The 26,606-nt window shown below is 42.1% G+C and overlaps 1 protein-coding gene and 1 pseudogene across 1 annotated transcript in view; one reads left to right on the top strand and one right to left on the bottom strand.

Moving 5' to 3' along the window:
• Window positions 1-26,606, bottom strand: part of SNX9 (sorting nexin 9) — an 87,034-nt gene that overhangs the window by 6,770 nt on the left and 53,658 nt on the right. The window contains exons 5-15 of the mRNA XM_061130197.1: window positions 24,672-24,837; window positions 22,241-22,388; window positions 20,661-20,745; window positions 18,499-18,624; window positions 18,264-18,381; window positions 12,595-12,725; window positions 8,140-8,243; window positions 6,782-6,885; window positions 4,509-4,586; window positions 1,792-1,868; window positions 582-671 (exon numbers count right to left, since the gene is read on the bottom strand). Of these exons, the coding sequence (XP_060986180.1) occupies window positions 582-671; window positions 1,792-1,868; window positions 4,509-4,586; window positions 6,782-6,885; window positions 8,140-8,243; window positions 12,595-12,725; window positions 18,264-18,381; window positions 18,499-18,624; window positions 20,661-20,745; window positions 22,241-22,388; window positions 24,672-24,837 (1,227 nt within the window). The remainder of the gene's footprint in view (window positions 1-581; window positions 672-1,791; window positions 1,869-4,508; window positions 4,587-6,781; window positions 6,886-8,139; window positions 8,244-12,594; window positions 12,726-18,263; window positions 18,382-18,498; window positions 18,625-20,660; window positions 20,746-22,240; window positions 22,389-24,671; window positions 24,838-26,606) is intronic.
• On the top strand, window positions 12,989-17,069 carry LOC133047041 (stathmin-like; annotated as a pseudogene).

The following is a 26,606-nucleotide window of genomic DNA, read 5'->3' as shown; positions in this document are numbered from 1 at the left end:
GAAAAATTAACCAGAATCAAAATCTGAGGACACTCCAAACCAATCTTTATTTAGTTTTAAAAAAGAACCTTTATGATGGGAACTATATAGTTTCCTTTTTATTAATGTAAACAAATAAAATTGACATTGGCCACTCTGAACTTAATTAGGACAGACTGCATTAGGCTGGGGGACAGGACATCTGATTTCATCTGGACAGGAAAGGCCCTGGGAGGACTCGCCCACGCAGTGCGCAGGGAGGGTCCCGCCGATGAGGGCAAGTGCCATTCCTGGCACCGACTTGACCACCAGACACCATGATTATTACATCTGCGACCTGCCCTAAGTATATCCATAAAGGAACAGCTATCATCCTTTTAGTTCCCTCCAAATAATCTTTCTACAGAATAAAAGAAACTGAACCACCACTCAGGTATCTGAACGTGACGCCCTCACTCTGTAAGCCCGCCGAGCCGCCCCGGCTGGTTTTGGAGAGGAGCTCCTGACTGGGGGGGCGCTGAAAGGCGAATCCCGCAGCAGGCCCTGCATCTGGGTCCTGACCCGGCCGGGACCTCATCTGTGAACACCTAGGATCAAGTTACCTTGTGAGCACCAAGAATGTCAGGGAAGCAGCCAAGGAAACCTTTATATTCATGATTACATTCCATCAGGAAATGGAGATCTTTCTTTGGCTGTAACAAGAAAGATTGGCTATTATTGGTGGAAGAATTCAGACAATCGAAGAGAAAATGGTTACAATTAAGGGCTGTATCAGGCAAATCTGCCAGGCATGACATGAAGTTACTGAGTGTGAAGCAGTCAACCTAGTTTTCTTATAAGAAAATAATCCCCAAGAACTCTATACTGTCATTGTAGGCTGTGAAAAAACGATAAAACTGTGGATTTTTAGGTTGGTTGGTAAAATTAGCTATTTTGAAGTGGCCCAAGATACAACACTGTGAACAAAATAAAAAAAAAAACTAGTTAACACCATGTGTTTACACAGAAGCAAATAAGATGTTATAGCTTAATGTACAAATTTTAGCAGAAAATAAAAAAATTGCTAAAAATCTGGTAATCATTAAATGTGGCAGCTATACATTTTTCCATTTGTTCTATGATAATATTTAAAGTTTTGGTGTGCACGATTCTAAAAATAAATTTCTTTTTTTTTTTTTACAAGTATCAGGAGAATAGTTAATGACCACATGAATGTATGGGTATACAAATATATATTTCAAGTTGTCATCTTCAAAAAAATTTTTTTTTTTTAATTTAAGGGTTTGAAACAACCTCAACGGTTAGTCCCCTTAAGGAAACATTATCTGGTATCTATGAACATAACTGAAATCAGGCTACTAAAGACTCCAATAAAAGCCAGGTGGCTACAACGAAATCTGCTTCCTGCCAGGAATTTGAGCAGGGCTTTCTCTTTATTAGCTGTTGATCCTCAGCCCACTCCCAGGCAGGTGCTTCCATCGCTATTTACAGACCAGGAAACCTCTGCTCCAAGAGGCTGAGCAAGACTCCAAACAGGAAGAGTGAAGCTCTTCCCTGTATGTTCTAATCCCCTGGTGGCTGAGATGGATCCAGACCATCGGCGCTGGGAGCTGTTGAAGCTTCCTGATGATGAATTATCCATTACTTTAGCTAGGCCTAAGAAATACTACTACTTGGTGTAATTAATAAAGATGCGTTGGGACAGAAGAGAACAGCCATTTGGAAAGCTTGTCTTAAAACGGGTTTTAAATAAAACATGTGGATTAGGCAGCATAAAATCTTCACTGGAACCATGTGGCTGTGTTAATATACCTGTTCTGCCACAAGGCTGGCAATTTCTTCATAAGTCTTTCCTGCTTCAGTTATCGCATCATTGAGGTCTGTTTCACCTGAGAATCAAGACAGTTATATGCGTGTTACAACTTATATTTCCTTTTCATTACTTCTAAAATGTTATTATAGCAAACTTCAAACTTTGAAAACTATACAATAGAATGAATCCTCATCTACCCATCACCCCCAACTAACAGCCTATGTCCAATCTTTCAGTCCCCTCCCTTCCTCTCCCTTTTACTGGTCATTTAACACTTCATTCATACATTTTACCTAACAGACAAGGGCTCTTTAAGAAATAGAGACAACCCCAATCTCACACCTGAGAAAAGACCATTGTTCCTGATATGAACTGTCCAGCCAGTGTGTAGCTGCCCGGTGTCTCCAATCAAGTTGGCTGCTTGAGTCAGGATGCAAAGACCGTCCACGTGGCACAGAGCTGACATGTTTCCTACAGAGGTTCTTTCTCCTCTGTGTGTTTTTCTTGCAAATTTCTTTTGGGGAAGTGTTGAAGAAACCAGGCTGTGTGCCTTGGTCCCACAGTCGGGTTCTGTTGAGTGAGTCTCGGTGGTGACAACAGTCTTCTGTTTCTTGTACTGTCTAGACCTTTCATTTTAGTATTTATTTAGTATTTTAGGTTTGCAAATTGGTGCTATATTACTTCTGTCACTGTTCCTTTATTAGCTGAAATACTTTTATATAGAGAAACTTTCCTTTATCAGCTTTTTGTTACCTTGAGCTATGGGGACAGGAAGAACAGGTTAAATGCTTCCTTCTTTTTATAGTTTTCAGAATTATAAGCTGATTCTATTCCATCCTCCAAAGCTGACTGAGATTAACTTTTTAAGAATATCACTGCAAGTCTGGATTAAAGTTGATATGCTTCATTTCATAGCAATCATTATCTTCACTAAGCTCAAATTTTCGCTTCATAGGACAGTGGAAGGTTCTTCAGATTGGCATCCAGGTTCTTTCCCTCCGAGCTCTGGATTATTTCAGGCAAACAATATTTCAAAATCGCCATGTGGGTGATGCTGGGAGTTCTTGTTACTGGACTTGATAACTAGTTCTAGGTCTTTTCAGTGAACAGAGCCAAGTGTGTATCTGTTAATTCCAAATTTCTAACTTATTTTTCTCACCTTCCCCCTTCGGTAACTAAGTTGTTTTTTTTTTTTCCCTATGTGTGTGAGTCTGTTTCTGTTTTGTAAATAAGTTTATTTTTATCACGTTTTTAGATTCCACGTGTAGGTGGTATCATATGATATTTGTCTTTCTCTGACTTCCCTTAGTATGATAATCTCTAGGCCCATCCATGTCACTGAAAATGGCATCATTTCATTCTTTTTTATGGCTGGGTAATATTCCATTTATATAAATACCACATCCTCTTTATCCATTCATCTGTTGATGGACATCTCGTTGCTTCCATGTCTTGGCTACTGTATGAAGTGCTGCTGTGAATACTGGGTGCCTGTATCTTTTTGAATTAGAAATTTCATCTTCTCATAATTTTTAGATCTATGCCCAGGAATAGGATTGCTGGATTACACGGTAGCTCTATATTTAGTTTTTTCAAGGAACCCCCATACTGTTCTCCATGGTGGATGCGTCAATTTAAATTCCCACCAACAGTGTAGGAGGGCTCCCTGTTCTCCACATCTTCTCCAGCATTTATTATTTGTATACTTTTTGATGATGGTCATTCTGAGTGGTGTGATACCTCACTGCAGTTTTGATTTGCATTTCTCTAGCTGGCGATGTTGAGCACCTTTTTGGGGTGTCTTGGCCACAAGATGCTTATCTTCGAAGACCTTTGGTTCTTCATCTAAAAAAATGGGGGCCAGACCAACGAATCCTCAAAACTCCTGCCCAAGCTAAAAGTTTTAACTAAAAGAAACAATTCAGCCAGGCCAACAAGAAATATTCAAATACGGGAGCCACAGGTCTTACATTTTGGTAAAAGACTAATTTCTTATACCTGGAAATACTCAGACATTGACCTCCAAAGACCGACCCTCCCTGGGTATCAGAATAATGCCACGGTGATAGTACCAAGCCTATCATTTCTATAAGTGATAGAACGTCCTCAAATTGAATAGGTGCCACTCACCTGGCAAATACTTTTACTTCCTACCAGCTCCACATGCCAAACTAAGAAAACAAACCAAGATATAAAAGAAAATGGCTAACTTGTAAGTGTTGTCCATGGAAATGCATGATGAACTCAAAATACCACAAGTGGATATACAATATGGGATAAGCTGAAAACAATAATGAGTTAGCAAGAGACATAAGGCAATATGAACTTGTTACTCAGTCAAGATTTTTCCCTCCAAATGTCCCTGGTAAGATCTGGCTCGTGACAGTCAGACTCGGCTTCAGAGTTTGGCAGAGAAATGAAAGCAGGGCAGAGTGTCACATACCATACCCGCCTGCTTCAGTAAAACACAAGAGCTGTATCTGAGCACAGGAAAGGCAAAGACGCTAGCCAGGAAATCCAAACTATTACCACCCACCACTTTTCTCAAAACTAGTAAGGTGAGGCGGTGAAAGTCCTCAGTGGAGCCGTGCATCCAGTTTAAACGTCACTGATGGGGTGCTTCACTGCAGTTATTGCTTGTCTATAAGAGCCTGAGGAGGCCAGTCTGTTGTGTTGAGACACCCAGGGCCCCAAGAACAAATAAAGGAAGGTGTACCTTGATAACCACTAGAGCTGAAGACTGTGGCTAAGCTCTGCAAGGCCTTCCCTATCTTCTGATACTCCTTGGGTAATGCTGAAAGAGAAAAAGGAATAAGTCATTCACTAAGTGGAGCAAAATTAAATGATCCAACTATTTTCTCAAATGATTCAAAATAAGTCTGTATTCTTTAACAGAATATCCATAAAGAAGGTTTGTTTTTACAAATTAATTTTTCTTCAGTTTTTAATTAATCAACTATTCAATAAGTAGTGGACACTATTATTATGAACACCACCACCAGTGCCCACACTCTCATTCACTGAATGAAATCAAAGCGAACCGGAAGCTCATTTAGAAGATCATTTCTAGATTTGAGTCCTTTCATATATACAACACCAACCTGACCATCATAACCACCCCTCTACCAATGCAGATGCACCATCTCCCCTTCCTGGGTTAGGAACGCTGGGGTCACATGGCTAGTAAGTGGAGAATCTGGTGCCTGTTATTCCTAACCTGCTGCTTTTCTCACTCTGCCATGTACCTGTGAGTGATTATTTACAAAACAAAACACGACCAAAAGCAACGGGGTGTGGAGAAGAACGGCAGTGGAACCTCACAGGGCCAGGGAGGAGGGATTTTAGCTTTCTCATCTGTATAATAATAAGATTAATTAAATCATCTCCGATGCTCCTCTAGTGCTAAATCCTAGGCTTCTAGGGTCACTCTGGAGATCTCTCCAGAGAAGAGTCTTTGCATCTCAGGCTACTTTCATTTGCAATCTGTACAGTTTCCTGAAACACAACTGCTGCCTTCAAAAGAAACAATTACTCACATTTGAAGAGACTATTATAAAGAAAAATGATTCACATGTTTCTTTAAAAAAAAGGTCCAGGACAAGGAAATTTGACATATGGTCTACAAGCTATAAGAAAGAGGAAACAAGAATTCAAATTATATTAGCTTAGTTAATTTTAATAAATTGTTCACCCTTTTGTAACTCAGTTTTTGCCTTTACACCAGGGATTAAAAATACTTGCTGTGTGTTTCATCGTGTGGAGTGTGTCCTAGACTTCTCACTTCATAGATTAGGAATTTTTAAAAACTCTCTTGTGAGAGGAAAGAAACTATGGCTGAATCAAATTCTAAACAAAACACTTCAACCTCCTGTTCCCCCAAAAGAGAGCAGCCTAATACTATTAGTATTTCCTAATCTTGGTCTGTGGATTTTACAGGACATGGAGTTGACCAGATGTTAGACATAAGGGATTTGATTTTTTAATAGAAGCCATAATCCCAGACTTTTGTGATATCCTTAAAAACTTTAAGATTTGTACTCATTTAAAATTTTCTTTAAAAGGGGGAAACAGCTGAATTTACAGTTAATTATTTTAACAATTAAATTATTTCATTTACGTTTTAGAGAAGTATCACTCCCTTTTTGGCTCATGAGTTATTCCCTGTGACCAAAGGCCTGAAACAGATTTTATTTTCTGATGCTGCATTTGTATAGGTTATGTTTTCAGGCTTAGTTCTATTTTCAGCATTTCTTTGCCATGGGAAAAGGAACCAGTGTTATTGCTCCTGGCGTCTGCCCCTCAAGCATAAACAGCTGGTACATGACAACGGTTCTGTTGATATAAAATATCACGTGAATGGTGGAGGGCCATTGTAAGGCCTGCTTTTTTCCTGCAAAGGGCAAGACAGGAAACATTTTAGGCTTTGTTGGGCTGGAGGTTTCTGCTGAAAGTACTCAACTCGGCCATTCTTCACACCACAGCAGCCAAGGTGTGATCCCCACAGCTGACACTGGACTGTGTTTCTCTCCTTGGCTGCTGGACGGCAGGGCGGCCTGGGTCTGGGGCATACAGGAAAACGGTTCAGCAGAGAAAGGGAAGGGAGGGTGCAGCGCAGCAGGCAGAGAGCGGAGGGGACAGCGGCACTTCTCGGGTCTGACCCAGGCTCCGGGCTTTCTGCTACCACCCGCCACCGGGCTTTCCTAAGATTAGAGCTTTAGTCAAACACACAACTCACTAAAGGGATGACTATTAAAAAGTAAGATCCTGGGATTAAAAATAACCATGGGCACTTTCTCTGCAGGCAGAAAGGGTGACTCTTCCATAGATTACAAACCCCACATAACTGGAAATATTTAAGTGAATGTAATGCTTTTTACGGGGGTTCTTGAACCCGCTTTGGCCAAGGCAGTCTCCCGTGCTGTAACCGGGTTGGCAGGTGAGGTTCCACAGAGCGCCGTGGCTGTGGCGCTGCCCCGGGGCCGCACTTACGTCCGGTGCACCGCTTCCAGTGCTCCTGGCCCACGTTCAGCAGCTCCTTCACGCCGTCGTCCATGGCTTTGGTGAACTTGCCGACAGCATCACACTTCTGTTCTCTGTGGGGCAAAAACACGAGGAGGTTGCGTCCCTGACTTCACTACCCAACGTCCAGACAGCGTGAGGTGTAAGAGGAGTAAAGTCCAACGTGGTCAGGGGAGCTCACAGCAAGCCTGACCTCGGGTACTTGTGCTGTGCATTCTAGCAACTGTGCTGTAACTAAATCAGTCTTAAAAACCGGCTGGATTCAGGTTTTTAAAGAACTGCTTCAACATCTGCCACTTATATTTTAACTGCTTTCTTTCGCCCTCCATTCCTTGTGAATTCTAACTAAAATTGTTCTAAAGTAAATAAAATCTTCGTTTCTTGAATATCTTACTGAGTGAAATTCAATCACTGCAGGTACTGGTGACTCTATAGTATGGGCTGCTGGTGGTAGTTGTTCACTCATTCCAACAAATACTTTAATGAATCAGAGAAGATAAACCTACACACACAGCATCTAAGTGATACAGAAGATACCAGTTCCTTCAGGATTAAAAAGCTTTTCCTGACTTGAAAAAGATTATCACAATATACTTTTAAATGAAAGAGGAGGTTATAATAGAGACTGTGTAACATGAGGTCACTTTTGTTTACACAACCATTTTCCCTTCAGATACAGTGTACAGAGTAGGGTCTGGAAGAACACAGACCTAAGTCAACATATTAACACCGATTTCCTCTCTGTGTAGTTAGAAGACTGTCTATATACTGGATAAAATATAAGCAATGGTTATACATTAAGAAAAAAGGCTGCTTAAAATTATTACTATGAACAAACACAAGATTTCTTATTAATCTTTATATAGAAAAGGAACTACTCCAGACTTTCAACTAAGCCTCCATTAAAAAGATGACAAGATTAAAAACAAGAGATTAAAACAACACTGGAAAAACAGGCCTGAGATTGCTCTCTTCAAGGCTATGTTCAAAGAGATTTCTGGCCCGTGGGCTGATCCGTGGGTGTCAGCTGGCTCAGTGCCATGCCGTGTCCTCATACTTTATTATTAATAACTACTAACCACTGTGTCAACTATGAAATCACTGACTTCAAGGTAAAAAGGAAGCGGACTTTAACTGATGTTATGGTTAGAAAGACAGTGTTTCAAGTACAAGAGATGCTCTCCATGACTTCTGACCACAAACCCCACTCATTTCACACCCTCTCATCTGACTATGTGAATTCCAGGTGTGGTCAGACGGGCCAAGGCCTGCGAGCAGAGGAGGTGGACCCGGTCTGGGAAGCGGGGGCGGCTGGCAGGATCTCTTACATTTCCACTAAGTCCAGGTCAGGTGCCTCTGGCTCCATGGTGGAGAATATCATAACTCCGACCAGCTCATCTTTCTCAGCCTTCCTCTTCCCGGTTTTCCATTCCTGTCAAGAGGAACGTTATGACGTTAAAGTGGGGAGCGGAGCCAAACAGCTCTTTCAAAATCCTATCCTAGCGTCGGCTCACTGACTGTCTTTATCCTTCTAACTTTCGGGAGGCAGTGCCCATGCTGTCTCCCTCCGCACCCCTGCATCTCCAACTCCATCCCACACGTGAGCAGTGTGAACAGTGCCGCTGTGCCGAACGGTCCTTAAGAGCTCAAATCCTCTCGGAGTGAGGTGACCCAGGACTTGTCCTTTCCCAAGGCCCACCCACCTGTACAAACACACCCGAGGAATCTGACAAAGGACCTCAAAATTTTAGGTTGTTTTCTTGAAAAGATTAAAGCCTTTCTAAATATAGGAAACAATATTATAAACTATTAAAAATCACTACAAATCAAATATATATGGGCTTCCCTTGTAGGCCAGTTGGTAAAGAATCTGCCTACAATGCAGGAGACCTGGGTTCAATTCCTGGGTCGGGAAGATCCCCTGGAGAAGGAAATGGCAACCCACTCTAGAATTCTTGCCTGGACAATCTCAAGGACAGAGGAGCCTGGCAAGGCTACAGTCCGTGGGGTTGCAAGAGTCAGACACGACTTAGCAACCAAACCACCGTGTGTATGTAACACACCCACAGAAAGTGCCCAAAGCAAAAATACACAGTACAACAAATTCTCATACAGTCAATTCCTGTGTAACTGCTTCCAAGGGCAAGAGACAGAATGAGAGCTGGACTTCTGGAAGCCCCCTTCTTGTCCTTTCCCCGTCACTACCCCTTCCCTCCCCCTCCAGGGGTAACCATGACCACCCACTCTTTTATGGTTTTCAATTCCTCACTTCATACAGTTTCACCACCGAAGTCCCTACACCATGGTTTTGCTACTTCTGTGAACTAGCTGAGAACACAACACTCGGCATTCTCCTGTGTCTGGCCTTAGTTGCTCAACCTATGCTAAGAAGTCACACGCACACTGTTGTTACAGCTGGACTTCACTCATTTCATGGCTGTGTAACATTCCCTCGAGTGACTGGTGCCCAGTTTATTGACCCCATTGTACCACGGGTAGCCATCAGTGGCCCTGGCGAGTTATGGATAAAGCTGCTGTGTACACATCTCCTGGTGCGTGTGCACATGCACTTCTGTGGGGATATAACCAGGCGTGGAAAGTTGTTCAAGTAGATAATGCCAAACTGTTTTCCAAACTGGTCTCACCAGCTTCCACACCCACCAGCAGTGTGTGAGTTTCAGAAGCTCCTTATCTCACCAAGAAGACACATGGCATCTTGGTCTTTCTAATTTCAGCCTTCTGGTAAGTTTATTCACTGTGGCTTGAATTTGCGTTTCTTATTACTCATAAGACTAAGTGCTTTTCTATACACTACTGACGATTCAGATATTTTCTTTAGTGAGTTGTTGTTCAGTCGCTCAGTTGTGTCTAACTCTTTGTGACCCCAGTGACTGCAGCACGCCAGGCTTCCCTGTCCATCACCAACTCCCAGAGCTTGCTCAAACTCATGTCCACTGAGTTGGTGATGCCATCCAACCATCTCATCCTATCCTTCCTTTTCCTCTTGCCCTCAATCTTTCCCAGCATCAGGGTCTTTTCCAATGAGTTGGCTCTTCACATCAGGTGGCCAAAGTATTGTAGTTTCAGCTTTAGCATCAGTCCTTCCAGTGAATATTCAGGGTTGATTTTCTTTAGGATTGATTGGTTTAATCTCCTTGCTGTCCAAGGGACTCTCAAGAGTCTTCTCCACAGTTTGAAAGCATCAATTCTTCGGCGCTCTGCCTTTCCTACTGTCTAGCTATCACATCAGTTCATGACTACTGGGAAAACCATAGCTTTGACTAGTCGGACCTTTGTAGGCAAAGTAATGTCTCTGCTTTTTAATATGCTTCCTAGGTTTGTCATAGCTTTTGTTCCAAGAAGCAAGTGTCTTTTAATTTCATGGCTGCAGTCACCATCTGCAGTGATTTTGGAGCCCAAGAGTCTGTCACTGTTTCCATTGTTTCTCCATCTATTTGCCATGAAGTGATGAGACTAGACGCCTCATCTAAGCCGCGATCTTAGTTTTCTGAATGTTGAGTTTTAAGCCAGCTTTGTGAGGGACATTACCAAATCTCCCATTTGTCTACTGGTTTATCTTGCTTATCAATTTGTATGGGTTTCCCCATATTCTAAAATCCAGCCCTTTGTTGACTATACACGTTCATATCTTCGAATTTTCCTTTTAATAACTTCTGATAAACCAAAGTTCTTTTTTTTAGGGTAGTCAAATTTGTCAGTCTCTTCCTGCAAATTTGTCAGTCTCTTCCTGTATGTGTCTTATTTCAGAAATCCTTCCCTACCCTAGGGGTACGAAAATTTTCTATGTTACCTTTTAGAAGCTTTATTGTGTTGTCTTTCACATTTAAACTTGTAAACCATCAGGAGTTAATTTTTTTTAGACTCAATATGGTGGAAACTTTCAACCAGATAAAAGTAGAAAGAAAAATATTTTAATAAACCCCTATAGATTCAGCTTCAAAAATTATCAACTTTTCACCAAACTTGTTTTATCTGGTCTCCTCCATCCTACTTTTATTTCTTGTTTATTTTAACGGAAATCTCAGATAGAATATCATTTCACCTGTAAATACTTCACTGTGTATCTTTAACAGATAAGGGCCATGTCTTAAAAACATTACCAAAATACCAACATCAAACCTAACAAAATCAACAGCTTGTTGTGAGGCAGTGACCACATTTATTTTTCCCAGAGATGCCATCCAATGGAGATGCCATCTAATAGAGATGCCATCCAACGGAGCACCACTGATAGGAAAGACTGCCCATCCCCCACCCCCATCCTCAGAATCATTCTTGTCATCAATCAAGGGCCCATTCTATTCTATTGATCTGCTTTTAAAATATTTTAGCTTTATAATGAGTCTCAACATCCAGGAAAGGCTTCCTCCCATTTCATCTTTATTTTAAAGAGTATCTTGGCTATTCTTGGAGCTTAAATTTTCTATGGAGAACATCTTTTCAGTTCTTCAATTCAAAAAACATAGTGCTGGAACACTTATTGAGGTCTTCTTTTTATTTCTCTCAGCAGTGTTTCATGGTTTTTAATGTAGATTTACATTTTTCTGTAGGTTCTTTTGGGTTTTCTATGTCCAACCATCTATATGAACTACTCTTGCCCAGAGAATCACAATTTTTAATAATTTTCTAGTTTAATGCTGTCATTTAGCAGGTGAGGAAATTGTGGCCCAAAGAAATTCATGTTTCGGTCAAGGTCATGGAGGTGGTCAGAAGCAGAGCCAAGACCAAAACCAAGTGCCCTGGCCCCAGGTTCTTTCTTGTTTCTCTTACATCAAAACCACCAAAAAAAGAAAAAAGCCTAAAATTTGCATAAAGCATAACCTTTATAAATGCTTCCTGTTTTTTTGTTTGTTTTGGGGTTTTTTGGCCATGCCAGGCAGCTGATGGTACGTCAGTTCCCCAACCAAGAACTGAACCCGGGCGCTCGGCAGTAAGAGCATGGAGTCTAATCACTGAATCACCAGGGAATTCTCTAGAAATGCTTCCTCAACAGAATCCTAGACAGATCAAACAAGCCCTTGTTAAAGTCCTGTGGCAAGCAGTAAGGCACCAACTTGGAGGGGGTTCCACATAGTTTTTGTAACTGCTATATATTACATTTTGACATGTAAGCATTCAGCATGAAATGCAAAAAGACTACAAATATTTAAATAGAATGATCTCTAACCTATAAGTTATACAAAGCATGACCAAACAAATGATTGCATACAATGGAGAACTAAGGTGACACACAGCTATTTCCAAAGCAGACAACAATAGTGAGATGACAAGCAGCCAATTTCTTCTTGATTTTCAAACGAGAACAGTGACTGCAGGCAGAATCACTGCCCACGGGGCAGAGAGAGACCTGGACAGACAACAACAGTTCTGGAAAAACAAGGTGGCTTTGAGAAAGCAGTTTCACTTATGAATCTACTTTTCATTACACTATTTACACTGTAAGGTCAAAATATGATCCTAAGAAATCATTCACACTATTTCTCTAACTTCACGCTGAAAATATCCTACACAGCTTGGGGTCTATCCTATATTTAACAGTATTGAGGAAAAAGCCCCTCATCCTATCACATCCCTTCACCCCTGTCCTCACTGGGCCAACTGGTTCCCGGTTTGCAGAAAATCATTCTGGCAAACTCCTTGCTCACACACTGTGACTACTTTACTATTACTTAGAAATAGCCAACTAATCAATGTGATTTAACATCCTTGGTGTGAATGTGACAATTCTCAATATCCTCCAGGATTATAATAAAATGTCCTACCTTCTCATCTCGGAAATTTAGAAATTGCTGGAAGACCTCACTCTCTGAGATTACCGGGTGACGACACATCCTGGTCATCCAGGCCTGAAGCCGCTCCATGCGCATTTTGATAAACTCTTCTTCAAAGCGACCTGCAAGAGACAAGCCAAGAGTGACGTGCGACTCTGCCCAGGAGGAATCATTGTTACCCAGGCGTACCCAGGCGGAAACGCTGCTCATACGGCTACTGGCTACTGGCAGAGTTACTCAGTAAAAGGTAAACCATGGTAATTTTTCAACAATGTTAAAACAAGCAACACAGTGGCTGTTCAAAGACCCACAGGAAAGGTACTCAACAAACCTGAAAGCAAATTTTATCTCCATATGAAAAACTTTCTCTTTCTTATTAACTAACATGCCAGTGCCTGTATGATCATGTGAAGCCTTACAGGCAAGAAAGGGGTGATAATATGGAAATTAATAAGCAATTCTTACCAAGAAGGTGAAATTTCTATATTTATAAAAATGTGTCTAAATACAATATAATCTCAGATATACAGAATTATACTCTTTATGAAAAGTAACTCAAAACTGTGGTTTTTTTTTTTTTTCCCGTTTTGCTTTTTCAACTACTTAAATGAAAATTAGAAAAAGTAATTTTTCCATGAATGCCATAATGAAAGCTGCTATCCCAGAACTTAAGACCATCATAAAACAGGAGCTTAATGGTTGATATTTCTGTTTTAAAAGTAGAAAATCAGTTTAACAAACCTTACATACCAAACATCAAGTGAGTACAGAATTCTTATAAGCCTAATAAAATCAGTATCAGTTAAAAGGTTTCTGGAGATGGAAATTCTGGCTATAGATGCATTTGATAATTAGCTAATCCTGGTCCTGAAAAGCAACTAGAAAGCCGAAAAAAAGCCACAAAAACTAAGTGCTGTGGAAATCAACCAGAGGCATACAGCCTGTGAGAAGGGTTTATGCTCCCCAACCGTTGACCTTCAGGCCAGAAGAGGGGGTTCTGGGGTGCTCTGGCCTGGGGTTGCACCCCATCTCTGCACTCCATTCTATTTCCTCTACAATAGAACCCACCCCATGAAAGTCTTACATATTAATCTATGAAAATATGCGCAGAATCTGTAGCTGAAACATATAAAACCCTACATGAAAATCAAGTATGACATATCTAAGTTCCTGCATTGGAAGACTACATGCTAAGATTTCAATTCTCAGAGGGTGGCAGGCAGCTGGGACTGACTGAACAGTGCTTTCGTTGCCAGTGAACCCTGCAGAGTACGCTGCCGGGCTCCTGTCTCCTCTTCACCACGGTCTCTTCTGATACGAGGTGCAGGAACTAGAGAAGTGTGCCTCAGGCCACGCTTTTGAGCTGATTCTCACCCTTTGACCAAAAGAATGTGTCCCAGGAAGCCCCCTTGCCCCTCCTAAGAAGAAGGATCTTTCCCTGGAGGAAATTCAGAAGAGATTAGGAGCTGCAGAAGAAAGATGCAAGTCCCATGAAGCAGCTCGCTGAGAAAAGAGAGCACGGGAAAGAAGTGCTTCAGAAAGCGACAGAGGAGAACGACGTTAGGATGATGGCGGAAGAGAAGCTGACCCAGAAGACGGAAGCCAGCAAAGAGAACCGAGAGGTGCAAGTGGCTGCCAAACAGGAGCGTTTGCGAGAGGACAGGCACGCTGAGGAAGTGTGGAAGAACAAAGGGTCCAAAGATCCCGCTGATGAGACTGAGGCCGACTCATCTGTCCTGAGAACTGACTTTCTCCCCCTCCCCTTCCTAAAGATCCAAAGGCTGTACTGGCCAGTGTCATTTTACTTTTGCCCTCCTGACAAACATATTCCACAAGCTGGTGTAGGGCTGTATAGGTAGATCCAGACGGTATGTTGTTCTTTTAGGGGCTAAAGGGGGGAGAAACGAAAAGTGTTTTACTCCTTCTCTAAAGTGTTGACGTCTTCCTAATGTAGCTATGTTTCTCGTTGCATCTTTTCTACCTCAGTATGCTGTGCTGGGTTAATGGCTGGCACTATATTGGCTCCATGAAAACATGTCTGCAAAGAGTATGTAGTGGCTTCTTTCAAATTGTTAGATGCTGGATATCTGTTCACTTTTAAATCCCAATTCTGTCCCGATCTTACAGACGCTACTGTACTTGAATGGTTAATAAAACTGCACAGTGCTGTTGGTGACAGTGAAAAAAAAAAAGAGAGATTTAAGTTCTCCGAAAATTGGTCTACAGAATTAATGCAATTCCAATAAAAACCCTAGCATGATTGTTTATAGGTATCTGACTATAAAAGAATCATGCTGACTCTTAACTTTACATGGAAAGGCAAAAGAAAAAGAATAGCCAAAAACAATTTTGAAACGGAACCAAGCTGGAGGATTTATATACCTGACTTCAAGACTTTCTATATTATAAGGCTACAGTAACCAAGATGGTGTGGTATTGGCAAAAGGATGGACACATAAATCAATGGAACTGAATAGAGTCCAGAAATAAACCTGCACAAATATGTTCAATTGATTTTTTGACAAAAACGCAAAGGAAACTCAACAGAGAAAGGATCCTCTCTTCAACAGATAGTCCGAGAACCACTAGATGACCGGATTTACAACATAAACCTCCACCACCTCACACTTTATGCAAACCTTAACTCAAAATAAACCCTAGACCTAGATGTTAAACTGAAGACTACAAAACTAGACCCCCCTCCTGTATATTAAAACACTTCAAATTCTGCACGTACTAGGAGCAGAGATTAATAAGTACTGCAGAAACCTGTACACCGTGCAGACGATGACCCACCTCACGAACAGAAGAGACCCTGGAAGTCAGCACAGACCTAAGGGCTATGCTGAATTCCGCGTTATGAGCAAGTCAACTATACAAGAGTTTATAACCTACTCATTGGTTGGAATTAAATAGTCATTCTTATTTCTCTTAACATTTTTTTTCTGACACAACTGGTCTATTTACAAACTGTGACTTCAGCTATTATCTTGTTCTTGTGAGGATATTCTTACCAGGTTCCAGAAAATTCAGAAAAAGGAGAGGAGGGATTTCCATCTGCCCATTTCCTATGACCCTGACCTAGGTTTTCATGAATAATGTTAATATGCCAGTTTGGCCCCCAGAAATAAAACCAGATTCATTCAATGTTATTCCATAAAAAATAAAATCCATAAACAAATTAGAAAAATCTTAGCTCTAAGCTTTTCCTGGACGGATTATCAAGTCCACAGAAATGTCATGACATCATCTACTTGGTATTCCTTTTTCTCTTCTCCAGGATTTAAGGGAAGGGAGTTTATACAATAATGATGCTGTGGGCATCTCAGGCAGGACGCAGACGAGAGAAGGGGAAAATAGAACGGCTTCTGTGCCTTCCAGTTTCCTCGGCACGCGGCCCAGTCAGGGAATCAAAGCCCAACTTTCTTCAGACTGAGGGGCTGTTGCTTCTGTGCTTTTCTCTGACATCCCCTGGCTTCAGGCCTGACCTCTTTTTTTCCCCCCCCAAAAAAAATCCTTACTATGGGAGAACCGTGACTCCATGATGCTTTAGGCTACGCCATGGGTTATCTGATTCTGAATAAACCGTGTATTAAAACTGAAAAAAATAAGAGAAACTCCCACAGCTCTAAGATAGCTCATGAATCCATTTATTTCAACACCATGGAGAACATATTATGCTAACCAAGTTGATAAAGGAGAGTTTAAAATTCAAACCTGAAGATGTAGAGAAAGGCAGAACTCAAGTTTTCATGGAAAGAAATCTAAATTTTTAGAAAGAAAGCTGTGATTAAAACAATATGGATGACAGAAAGGAGGGACAGTGAGGATACGCAGTGGGTGAGGACTGCGGTGGGCGACACGTCTGAGCTGGAGGAAGCAGCCACACATCTAACCTGCCACCCCGGCGCCTCGAGGGGCTGCCTGGATGTTGCCCCCCGGAGGGCCATGCAGGCCCACTCCTCCGTTCTGCTAGGTCAATGTGAAATTTTTGAGATTTTCCCCCAAAATCAAAAAAATTTCTTTAGAAATGGCTTCCATCTCTTCAAAAAATTTCAGAGAAGCATACACATTGAACAAAGCAAAGCAAAAAGCCACACTTTAAGGAGAATAACTTCCTTCTCTTAAGGCCACTGGTTCTAGCTGAGGATTAGTTAGTCCACGTCTCACGGAGTGAGCTCTGGAATCACATCACGTCCCTTCTCAGCACCTCTGGGTGGCACCTGTGCGTGTCTGAGCTGACAGCACCTGTGCGTGAGGGGCCAGGGCACATGTAAGGCCTGGCACGTCGGGACCAACCCCCTGCAGGCTGGGCCACCCGAGCGGGCTCTGCCCTGGGCGGGTGCGAGCCCTCAGCCCCTGTCTCGTCTTTATTTCACTCCTGCTGAGTGAGGACCGAATCCTCTCCAGCCCCCCAGGCCTCTGGGACCCTGCTCCCCCTCCACGCTCCTCATGGGCCCAGGTGAGCCTGTCCGTTCCTCCTGCATCGTTCCAGCTTCCAGATTTCAAGTCTTACTCTCGTCTTTGATCCTTCTCTCTCTCTCTACTTAAGAGTTTCATGTATTGCAATATTTTCTAGCTATACATGGAGACTCTAATGTCTACATGAAGTTCAGCTTCTTTACAAACTTCTATTCCAAGACAAACACACGGACTCCTGCGTACTAACATTCCAGTTTCTAGATCAGGTGAAAGAGTTAAAAAAAAAAAAAAATCACTGATTGTTCTCAAAACAGACATAGGAAAAATATCCTCTGACTGTACATTTACAAGGGGCTCTGGTAGCATTGTGGATTATTTACTAGAAGATTACTTGGGGGTGGGGGTGGGGGGAAAATGACATTTAAATAAATAAGAAAAGGGAGAGGGTGATTATCAATGATAAATAAAAATATTTAAATATCAGTAGTCACCAAAATAACAGTAGAAAACTTGGTAACTTCCTACATTAACACTTAGAAACTGCGGCGCCTACATCTGGTGTTGACAGACTTGGATGAAGATGACAAGGGCTTCCCAGGTAGTGCAGTGTTAAAAGAACCTGTCTGCCAATGCAGATGATACAAGAGATGTGGGTTTGATCCCTGGGTTGGGAAGATCCCCTGGAGGAGAAAATGGTCATCTGCTCCAGTATTCTTGCCTGGGAAATCCCATGGACAAGGGAGCCTGGCGGGCTGCAGTCCACGGGGTTCCAAAGAGTCCCAACAGGACTGAGCGCAGCACCGCCAATGAAAACAACGCAGCCGGACTGTGCCATGCGCTCACGTTATCTGGGTCATATAGTTCAATTTCTCCCTTAGACTATCAGAATCATTCCTGTTTCTCCCAGGTATCATTTTTCACACACAAAAAAGGCTTATATTTCTTTTATGGGAAAGGGTTAGCATTAAAGACACAGTGACTTCGTCAGAACTCAAGACACATATATACATAGGAATTGGGACAGAAAATTTTATGAAACCCAATATATATGTGTGTGTATGTGTGTGAACTATGTGTGTGTATGTCTGTGTGTGTATTTATGGCTGCAGTTAGCTGCTGTTTCCAGATTCCCACATCTTGTTCCACTAGAGGATGGAAAGTGCCATTTCTGATTTGCGTTAGAATATTCTAACTGGAGTCTTTTCACTTCTTTTGAGTTCTGTCACAAACATACTCACCTGTGACTTGCTTGTCTGGAAGAGAAGGGATTGGAATGGCTGACCCAAATTTAACCAGTAGACGCTCATATAACCAGTCAAAGTGTTTATACCTGTGGTTTACTGATCTATTAGTGTTCTACAAGAGAAACAAAGAGAAAAAAAGTTACCAATATCAACTACAGAAAATGAAGAAAAAAGCAAGCCGTTCCTAGCGATGTAAGCACGGTTCTGTTTTGATAACCTGAATACTTACGGTAGGGGTTAACTGATACTCAATGTAGCTCTTCAGACCGTACATTTTGGAGCCTTTCCTGGGGTCTGCTACCACACAGTCAAACGTAGAGGTAGGGTAAACCCACATCGGGCCATAATCTCCAACCTACACATCGCAGGGAGAGGCAATTTTGTTACATGGAAAATCAGTTAACGCAATTGATATAAATCAACCAAGTGATTCTTTCTAGGACTAGAAGTCCTTAGGAGAGTCATTCTTGCTTTTCTTTGAGAAGTCATTTACATAAATGCTCTCTGTTCTCACTAAGAACTAAGAACTAAGGTTCTATTTGAAGAACACATTTAATCGAGAGGCCCTTCTGCTCCCGTGTGGGCGTCTCAGGCCATGGAGAGGGGCTGAGCTGCCTTTCCTTGAGAGGATGCTGGGCGGGACACAATCTCTCTCCAGCCCAGCTGTCCCAGTTACATGTAATGAAGGGCTAGCTTTTAAAAGTTTCAAATCTACTGCAGACTAATAGTTCTGTGAAATATAAAATGATGCACTTGGCTATCTCAGCAATGTCAAACTGCCATCAAACTTCCTCAACACTTACTCTCATCTTCTGTATCCCCTAATTCTTTTTCAAGGTGAAAGGAGGAAAAAGTGAGGTGAGGTATGAAAGTTCAGAGGCTACTAGGTCAGGATGGTGACTGGAGCCTATAGAGCTTTAATGAGGGACTAAAGGTCTCTGACAACAAGTGATTAATATTATGATTCTCCAAGAGGGACCCAGATCCAGAAAACCCTCCTGAAGTTGCAGGGCAGGAACCTCTGAGAGGAGCCTTGGGGAACTTCCCTCAGTGATGGGGCCCGAGAGAGGAGACTCTGACCAACCAGGGCCCAACATCCATGAGGTCATATTTTACCAGTGGGTCAGGATGCTGCACCTTAAAAACCAAAGGACCAGGTCTCTGCTTTTTCTTGGTTTTCTGAGGCCTCTATGGCTTTCCTCACTTCCTTTTCCACACAAGAAGCCCACACAGGCAGGCCTGCCTAAAATGCGTGGGACAACTCATATGCAGGGGTCCTGGAGCTCTGTTCCAATACTCTCATGCTTACGACAAAGTCTCATGCTTACGAGAATCTGAGGGGCAAGGTGGCCATGGGCTCCTGATTCTGCGGAGTTTTAAATTTAATGAAAAAAACAGGATACATGTTCAGTATTTACAAAAACGTCTGAAGAAAAAAAAATCTTTAACCTAACTATTCAAAAGATAATCACCCCAAGTTTGCTTTCAGGGAAGAAGTTAAAAAGTGCTCTAGTCACAGCCCTTCTCTCTAGAGTTTTCCAGGATTTCAAGCATTCCAAAGAAGTAGGAACAAGTAATATAAAAAATACAGTGTCATTCTTGCATTATTATTGAGTTTTCCTAAGACCCAAAGATTATAGAATAAGACTAGATATTTCTTCCTTATTTGACTCCATGGTGATTAAACTCAAGGCGCCTTGCCCTCCTGCCCTACTCCCAACTTACAGTTACATGACTAAATCATCAGGGTCAGAAGATAGCTACAGTTCTTTTCTAAAATTTTATCTGGAAACATACAGATAGGTAACACTTAGAAAATCTATCCACAGTTAACATTTGGGTGAAACCATGGAGCCGTGTCATCCTATGAGCAAGCCGTTCAAAGATGGATATTCTCAACGGTGTCACTAACTGCCAGCTTTCATTTGCTAGCTCCTTACCATGAACTGGACGATTGATTTAGTGAAAGAAAACTATTACCAACACGGAGGAAAAGGGAACTTATTCTGATAACATGCATGCACTCTGCCAAGGTAGAAACCTAAATATTTGAATTGCGTTTATTAGCTAAATATGTTTGGCTAGTAGAAAAACAGCATGTAAAAGGTAACTTCAAGACACTTCAGAAAAAGAAATATTATAAAAAACACATATATACTATGGGCATTTGTTCAATTACTGGTAGTCTGAAAAGGTAAAAATAAAGAATGCCTAGACAATAATGGGCATTAATTTATGCTATTTTTTATACTCTTAATATACTGTCAGTTACTTACTTGGAGCATTAAATGTGTTTAAGAATACTTTCTAAATGACTAATAACCTTCTTTAAGATACTGTACAAGAGCTTAATTAGAAACAAAGCAAAAAATAAAAAATAAACAAACTTACAATGATAGGAATTTTCTCTTTGGGTTTTGCCAGTTGCTTGGCCAACAAATACTGTTCCATCCCAGGTTTTGCAAATCCAGGAAATCTAATCATGAGGACAAATGCTCGTGAGTCTTATCCTTTTCCTTGTAAAAATTCTATAGCTCTCATCCACATTTACTTAATACAACAGTTTGAACTTGTTCTGTCTTTCAGATGTACTGGAACTAGGAAACTAAGGTAAATGAAACCTGAAGTAATCACATTGTTCAACAGCCAATTAGTCATTTAATTAAGCTTTATCTGGTAAGAGGACAGTTTGACTCCAGAAGGTGTGATATTTACCGGTACTCGACTTGCTTGATCCGAGACACTCTATCACCACATGAAGACCAAAGGGCAGACTAGAAAATACCCCCCAGGTACAGAGGTAGAAAGAAAGTACTGAGCATAACAATTTGAGATGACTCCATGGGGCGAAGGCCACACAATAGCATTTTACACCCAACTTGAAGGTGCTTTTCCACATTCTCCCTAGGGAGGCCCAATTACCCCAAAGAAACTCCCACTGTTCATAAGTACTTGTGCCATTTTCTTTGGAAATTGTCTTAGGAACCTGTCTTCTTAAGAGACCTCAAACATAATAAACTTGGCTATTTCCAGAAATTAAGTCTACACCCAAAGCAAAATTCTAAAATGGAAGAAAAGGTGGAATCAATGTATACCCACCCAAAGTGCAACTTCTGAAGAAGACAAGATTGAATTTCAGAATTTTTTTTTTTTTTTTAAACAAACAGGGGGTAAAAATGCTCAGAAAGCAAAACACCTAAAATAGGAAAAGAAATCGTATTTCTACAAAAACCAGCTGTATTACATCTGATTTCATTCCTAAACCAAGCTAAAGGCCAATGTGATGCTCACAGGGGCCATATCGTTTCCTTCATTCTGTGTCCATGTTCATCTTTTCCCTCAAGCTTTCCTGCTAAGCAGTGTTTCTACAAGAACTGCTCAAAACACTTAAAAAACAAAAAAACAAGGATAATCTAAGTGAAAACAAAGTGTTGCACACATTAGGCACAGTCGCTGAGGGTCTGCTCAGGCAGCTGAGGGGCTGGACTGGAATCCCAACTAGATCACTTCCCACCTTGTGAACGCGGGCAGTTACTTAACCTCTCTGGGGTTCCGTTTCTCCGAGAGTAAAAGAGATCACATGTACCAAAAACGGAAGTGAGAGCACCATGAGAGAAAACACACAAGCTGCTCCGCACAAAGCCTGGTCATGGTAAAAGACCAACACACGGTAAAACGTTCAAAAGAAAGTCATCATTATTATTTTTAGCTTTCCTGTGACATCAGCAATGAAACAATGTGTCATGAGTTGATAAAGGTAAAAAAGAGTCTTTGGCAGATCATTAAATGGAACATATATTTCACTTTAAAATGAAAAAAAAAAAAAAGCTTCCAAGCTAAGAGCCAAATAAATAAATAGACACGATCAAATCACGCCCCAAACTTCGTGATCACTGGAAAGAGAAACAGCCTCTCTGTCTCATCACAGTCTCTCATACGAGAGCCCTCGTTCCCCCAGCTCTTACACCTACTTGTTAAGTGGCAGCTTCATGGAAGAGCTGCTGGCCCGGCTGTTTCCTCGCTGAGCACCTCCTGCTTCTGCAGACTCTGAATCTTTGAAGTAGGGAGATGACTTGGGCTCATCCCAGTCTTCGTCCCAGTCATCGTCATCACCAGTTGCTGGGGGTGAGAACAGAAGATTGTCGGTGAAGAGAGACCAAATAAAGACGGGGTAACTTAATTTTCTGGTAACAGCTACCAACTGGGTTAACCAATTTTTTAAAGAAGAAAAAAAGGGTACACGGTCAGGATTACAATAAAGATGCAAAGAGTACAGGCTCTATTGTTACGCTTATGAGTTACAGTTGTGAGTCTTGAGGATTCTGTCTTTCAGCACAAAAGACAAGTTAGAAGCAACTTAAAGAGGGCTGGTGGTCCAAGTAACTTCAGATAAATGTCAACGATAAAAACACTCTGGAGGGCCTTCACTGGTGGTCCCGCGGTTAAGATTCCGTGCTTCCAATGCAGGGGGCTCAGGTTCAACCCCTGGTCAGGAATGAAGATCCCACTTGCCATGTGGTGTGGCCAAAAGATGCCAAGCAAAACCTCGGTGGTGTGTAGGGAAGATCTTCCAGAGGCTGGCTCTGCTGTCCTGCACTCAGTCGTGTCTGGCTCTCTGCAACGCCATGGACTGTAGCCCACCATGCTCCTCTGTCCATGGGATTCTCCAGGCAAGAATACTGGAGTGGGTAGCCCTTCCCTTCTCCAGGGAATCTTCCCAACCCAGGTATCTAATCCATGTTTCCTGTATTTCCTGCATGGGCAGGTGGATTCTTTGCCACTGGGCCACCTATACATTGATAAATCTAGCTTTAGAAATTTGCAAATAAACAGGTCAAATACCCTTTAAGCCAAGAGACGGGGGAGGACAAAAGGGTGACAGATCTTTGAAAAAGAATTGTGTAACACTGATAATAATGGACTGCAAGGAGATCCAACCAGTCCATCCTAAAGGAGATCAGTCCTGGGTGTTCATTGGAAGGACTGATTTTGAGGCTGAAACTCCAATACTTTGGCCACCTCATGCGAAGAGTTGACTCACTGGAAAAGACCCTGATGCTGGGAGGGATTGGGGGCAGGAGGAGAAGGGGACGACAGAGGATGAGATGGTTGGATGGCATCACCAACTCGATGGGTATGAGTTTGAGTAAACTCTGGGAGTTGGTGATGGACAGGGAGGCCTGGCGTGCTGCGATTCATGGGGTCGCAAAGAGTCGGACACGACTGAGCCACTGAACTGAACTGAACTGAACTGAATAATAACGCAGGCCAGAGAAGGACAAGGGGATGGAGGAGAAAGAGAAAGAAAGAAGGGACAAGGAGCGACTAAACCAGCGCTGGCAGCCCACCATTCTAATAATCCTCTCCCTGTCAGATGGGGTGCTGCCAGCTTTCCTCCCGCCCGCCCTCCACCGCTGTTCTGTGCCTCTGTCTCCCACCTCTGGAGGCCTGAGGTGTCCCCTTAGCATCAGGCAGCAAAGTGCCCTGGGATCTCCTCCCTGAGTGCGCTACCATGAGAAGCCCAGAGACAAATGTCAAAAGGAAAAAGAGAAGACTAGAAAGTATCAGAAGGATCTGGGCCAGGATTCCTGGAGCGACGCCAAGTCACTGCAGAAGCGATGTCAGCAGTCTGGTCTGGACCCAGCCCCCGACTCCCGGGCCGGCCGGCAGCCCAGTGCCGGCCCCACGAGTGGGAGCCGGGAAGCAGCACCTGCGCCCCTCCAGGCTCCTGACCCACGTCCCTCCATTCAGCACACTCAGTTCTGGGCACAATGCGCTCAGACAGGGGTCATTAAAAAATCATGGGCGGGTCTCTTAATTTCAGAACAGACATAAATAACCTTTCTTAATTCCTGAACTGTTTCTCCTTTTAGAAAGTCTTCCTTTGCTTCAGTGTTTCCACTAAGCACCTGGGAGTCAAACAGGTAGTTCAGGAAATGATAGAACAGCTACGTCAGAGGTCATAAACCAGCAGGTGATAAACCACAGTCAATCCATGTGCACATTTTTTTTGGCCCAAGATTTAAAAACAAATGTGTGTTAGTAGCAAGGATTCTAAAGTGGGGAGACGACATAAAGATGGAGATTTCCAGCTTCTCTGGAGCTGTGGTGGTCCAGGAGCACCAGCTCAGCCTTCCTGCGGCGGCATCAACCCACGGCCCACCTCCGTCCTCTGCAGCCTCCGGCTTGATCTGTTGGCTCACGTTATGAACCTGGTCCCTGCAACCGTCTGCATGTGTGACAAGGTTCTCCTGGACAGGGAACCGACAGTGGACGAAAGAGTATAACGAAAACCTTCCTCAGATTCAGAACGCGAAGTTTACCATTACTGATCGAGACCACACTTCCTGTGATTAAACCCGCTTCTACTAGGATGCCCTCTAAGGGCAGCCCCTCCCTCACCTGGTCCTTGGTAGGCCTGGGGATGACCGAAGGCCGAGTCCCAGTTGTTGGCAGCGCTTCTCTGGGCTGCGGCCCCCTCCGGCTTGGCTCCCCAGCTGTCCGAGCTTTCCCAGTTTGTAGGTTTGGAAGCATTCCAGGCTGACCAGGGGTCACTGCCACTGCTGACCTGTTGTTAGGGGTAAAAAAAGGAAAGGGTAATTGTGACTTCTAGAAAGCACTACTCAATTCAGTAGGAAGCAATTGAATAGGAGTGCTGAAAAAAACTGATAGAAATGTAAAATAATTAAAAAAACAAAATTTTAGAAACAAGTAGGCAAGCACAAAAAGCAGCATCAATCGAATTTTACTGCTAGCAATCTGCCGTGTTTGCTGAGGAACTTGACAACTGTTAGCAGAGAAGCTCTCTTTTTTCCCCTTCCCCCAAGTAAGGGCTTTTCTGAACCTGCTCTCGTTCCCATGCATGTTCTGACACTCCCACTGTGTAACAGAATATGTGACATATTCATAAATAACAACTATTTTCTATTTTCAAGGCTGACCTGAACAACACTGTGTTGTCTGTATCTCTTTGCAAGCTTTTTTCCCACTTAATATTGTGTTTTTGAGATTATATATGCTAATAATATGCTTTATTGACCTTAATTGCTTGATAATAATCAGTTGTATTTTTAACTGTTTTAATTTTTATTTCAAAAGGTATTATGTTCTCAGTTAAAATTAAAAAATCAAAAGAATAAAAGGATATGAAATATAAAAGCATTCCTACCAGCTTAAGATGCCAGTCATTCTCTCAGAGACGACGACTCCTAACAAAGTCCTTTGTACATACTTACTCACACATGCCATGCAGAGAGATTCCTTAAACATGTTCTAAGTGAGCCCCAATTACATTTTCTACTCTGCATTTCTCTTTTGTTTTTCCATTCAATAGCCTGAAACATTCTCCTAGGTAGTAATACATCAGCACGTGGATGATGACATTCTTCTACGCGACTCCATAGAATTCCTTTGTATTTGCTTCCCATCATCTAAAGAGCATTTGCTGATGCTCACTTAACTTGTTTGCAGTTTGTTTTGCTACTGTTAATAACGCTGCAGTGTACATCCTTATACATCTTTCCTCACATGTCCAACAGATCTATGTGAAACTTCCAGAAGAAAAATTACTGGGCTAATGAAAGCATGCATTTATTAATAAAATTGATAAGATTTTGTCAAACTACTTTAGAAAGAGATTGTATGGTTACATTCCTACACTCCTACTACATGCCAAGGGGTGGCATCTTGCATAAAATGGGGCTATCATGCCAAGTTGTTTTTAAAATATGTTCTCCCATTATTCTTTTGCATAATTTTATAGATTATTAGTGTTATAAACAAAATTTTCAAATAGGCAATACATGGCACCCTATTTCGAGGAATACTGCAGTAAGAGTGACTGGAGGCAACCACGGTTTTTTGTTTCCTCAATTTTTAAAAAAATTTATTTACTTATAATTGAAGGATAACTGCTTTACAACACTGTTGGCTTCTGCCATACATCAACATGAATCAGTCACAGGTATACACATGTCCCCTCCCTCTTGAACCTCTTTCTGCCTCTTTTCCCACCTCTCTAGGTTGTCCCAGAGCGCCAGTTTGAGCTCTGAGTCATATGGCAAATTCCCACTGGCGATCTATTTTACATATGGTAGCTTCCATGCTCCTCTCTGCTTCCTTCCCCCACTAAGCCCACAAACCTGTTCTCTGTGTCTGTGTCTCCACTGCTGCCCTGCAAATTGGCTCATCAGTACCATTTTCCTAGAGTCCATACATATGCATTAATATACGACATTTTTCTCTTTCTGACTTATTTCACTCTGTATAATGGGCTCTAGGTTCATCCTAGATTTTTTTTTTTCCATCCTAGATTTTTAAATTTTAAATCTTCAACCT

This window comes from Dama dama, chromosome 26, assembly GCF_033118175.1.
Source record: "Dama dama isolate Ldn47 chromosome 26, ASM3311817v1, whole genome shotgun sequence".
Taxonomy (NCBI): domain Eukaryota; kingdom Metazoa; phylum Chordata; class Mammalia; order Artiodactyla; family Cervidae; genus Dama; species Dama dama.
The sequence above is the reverse complement of the archived record's forward strand: the minus strand, read 5'-3'. Positions and strand labels throughout refer to the sequence as shown.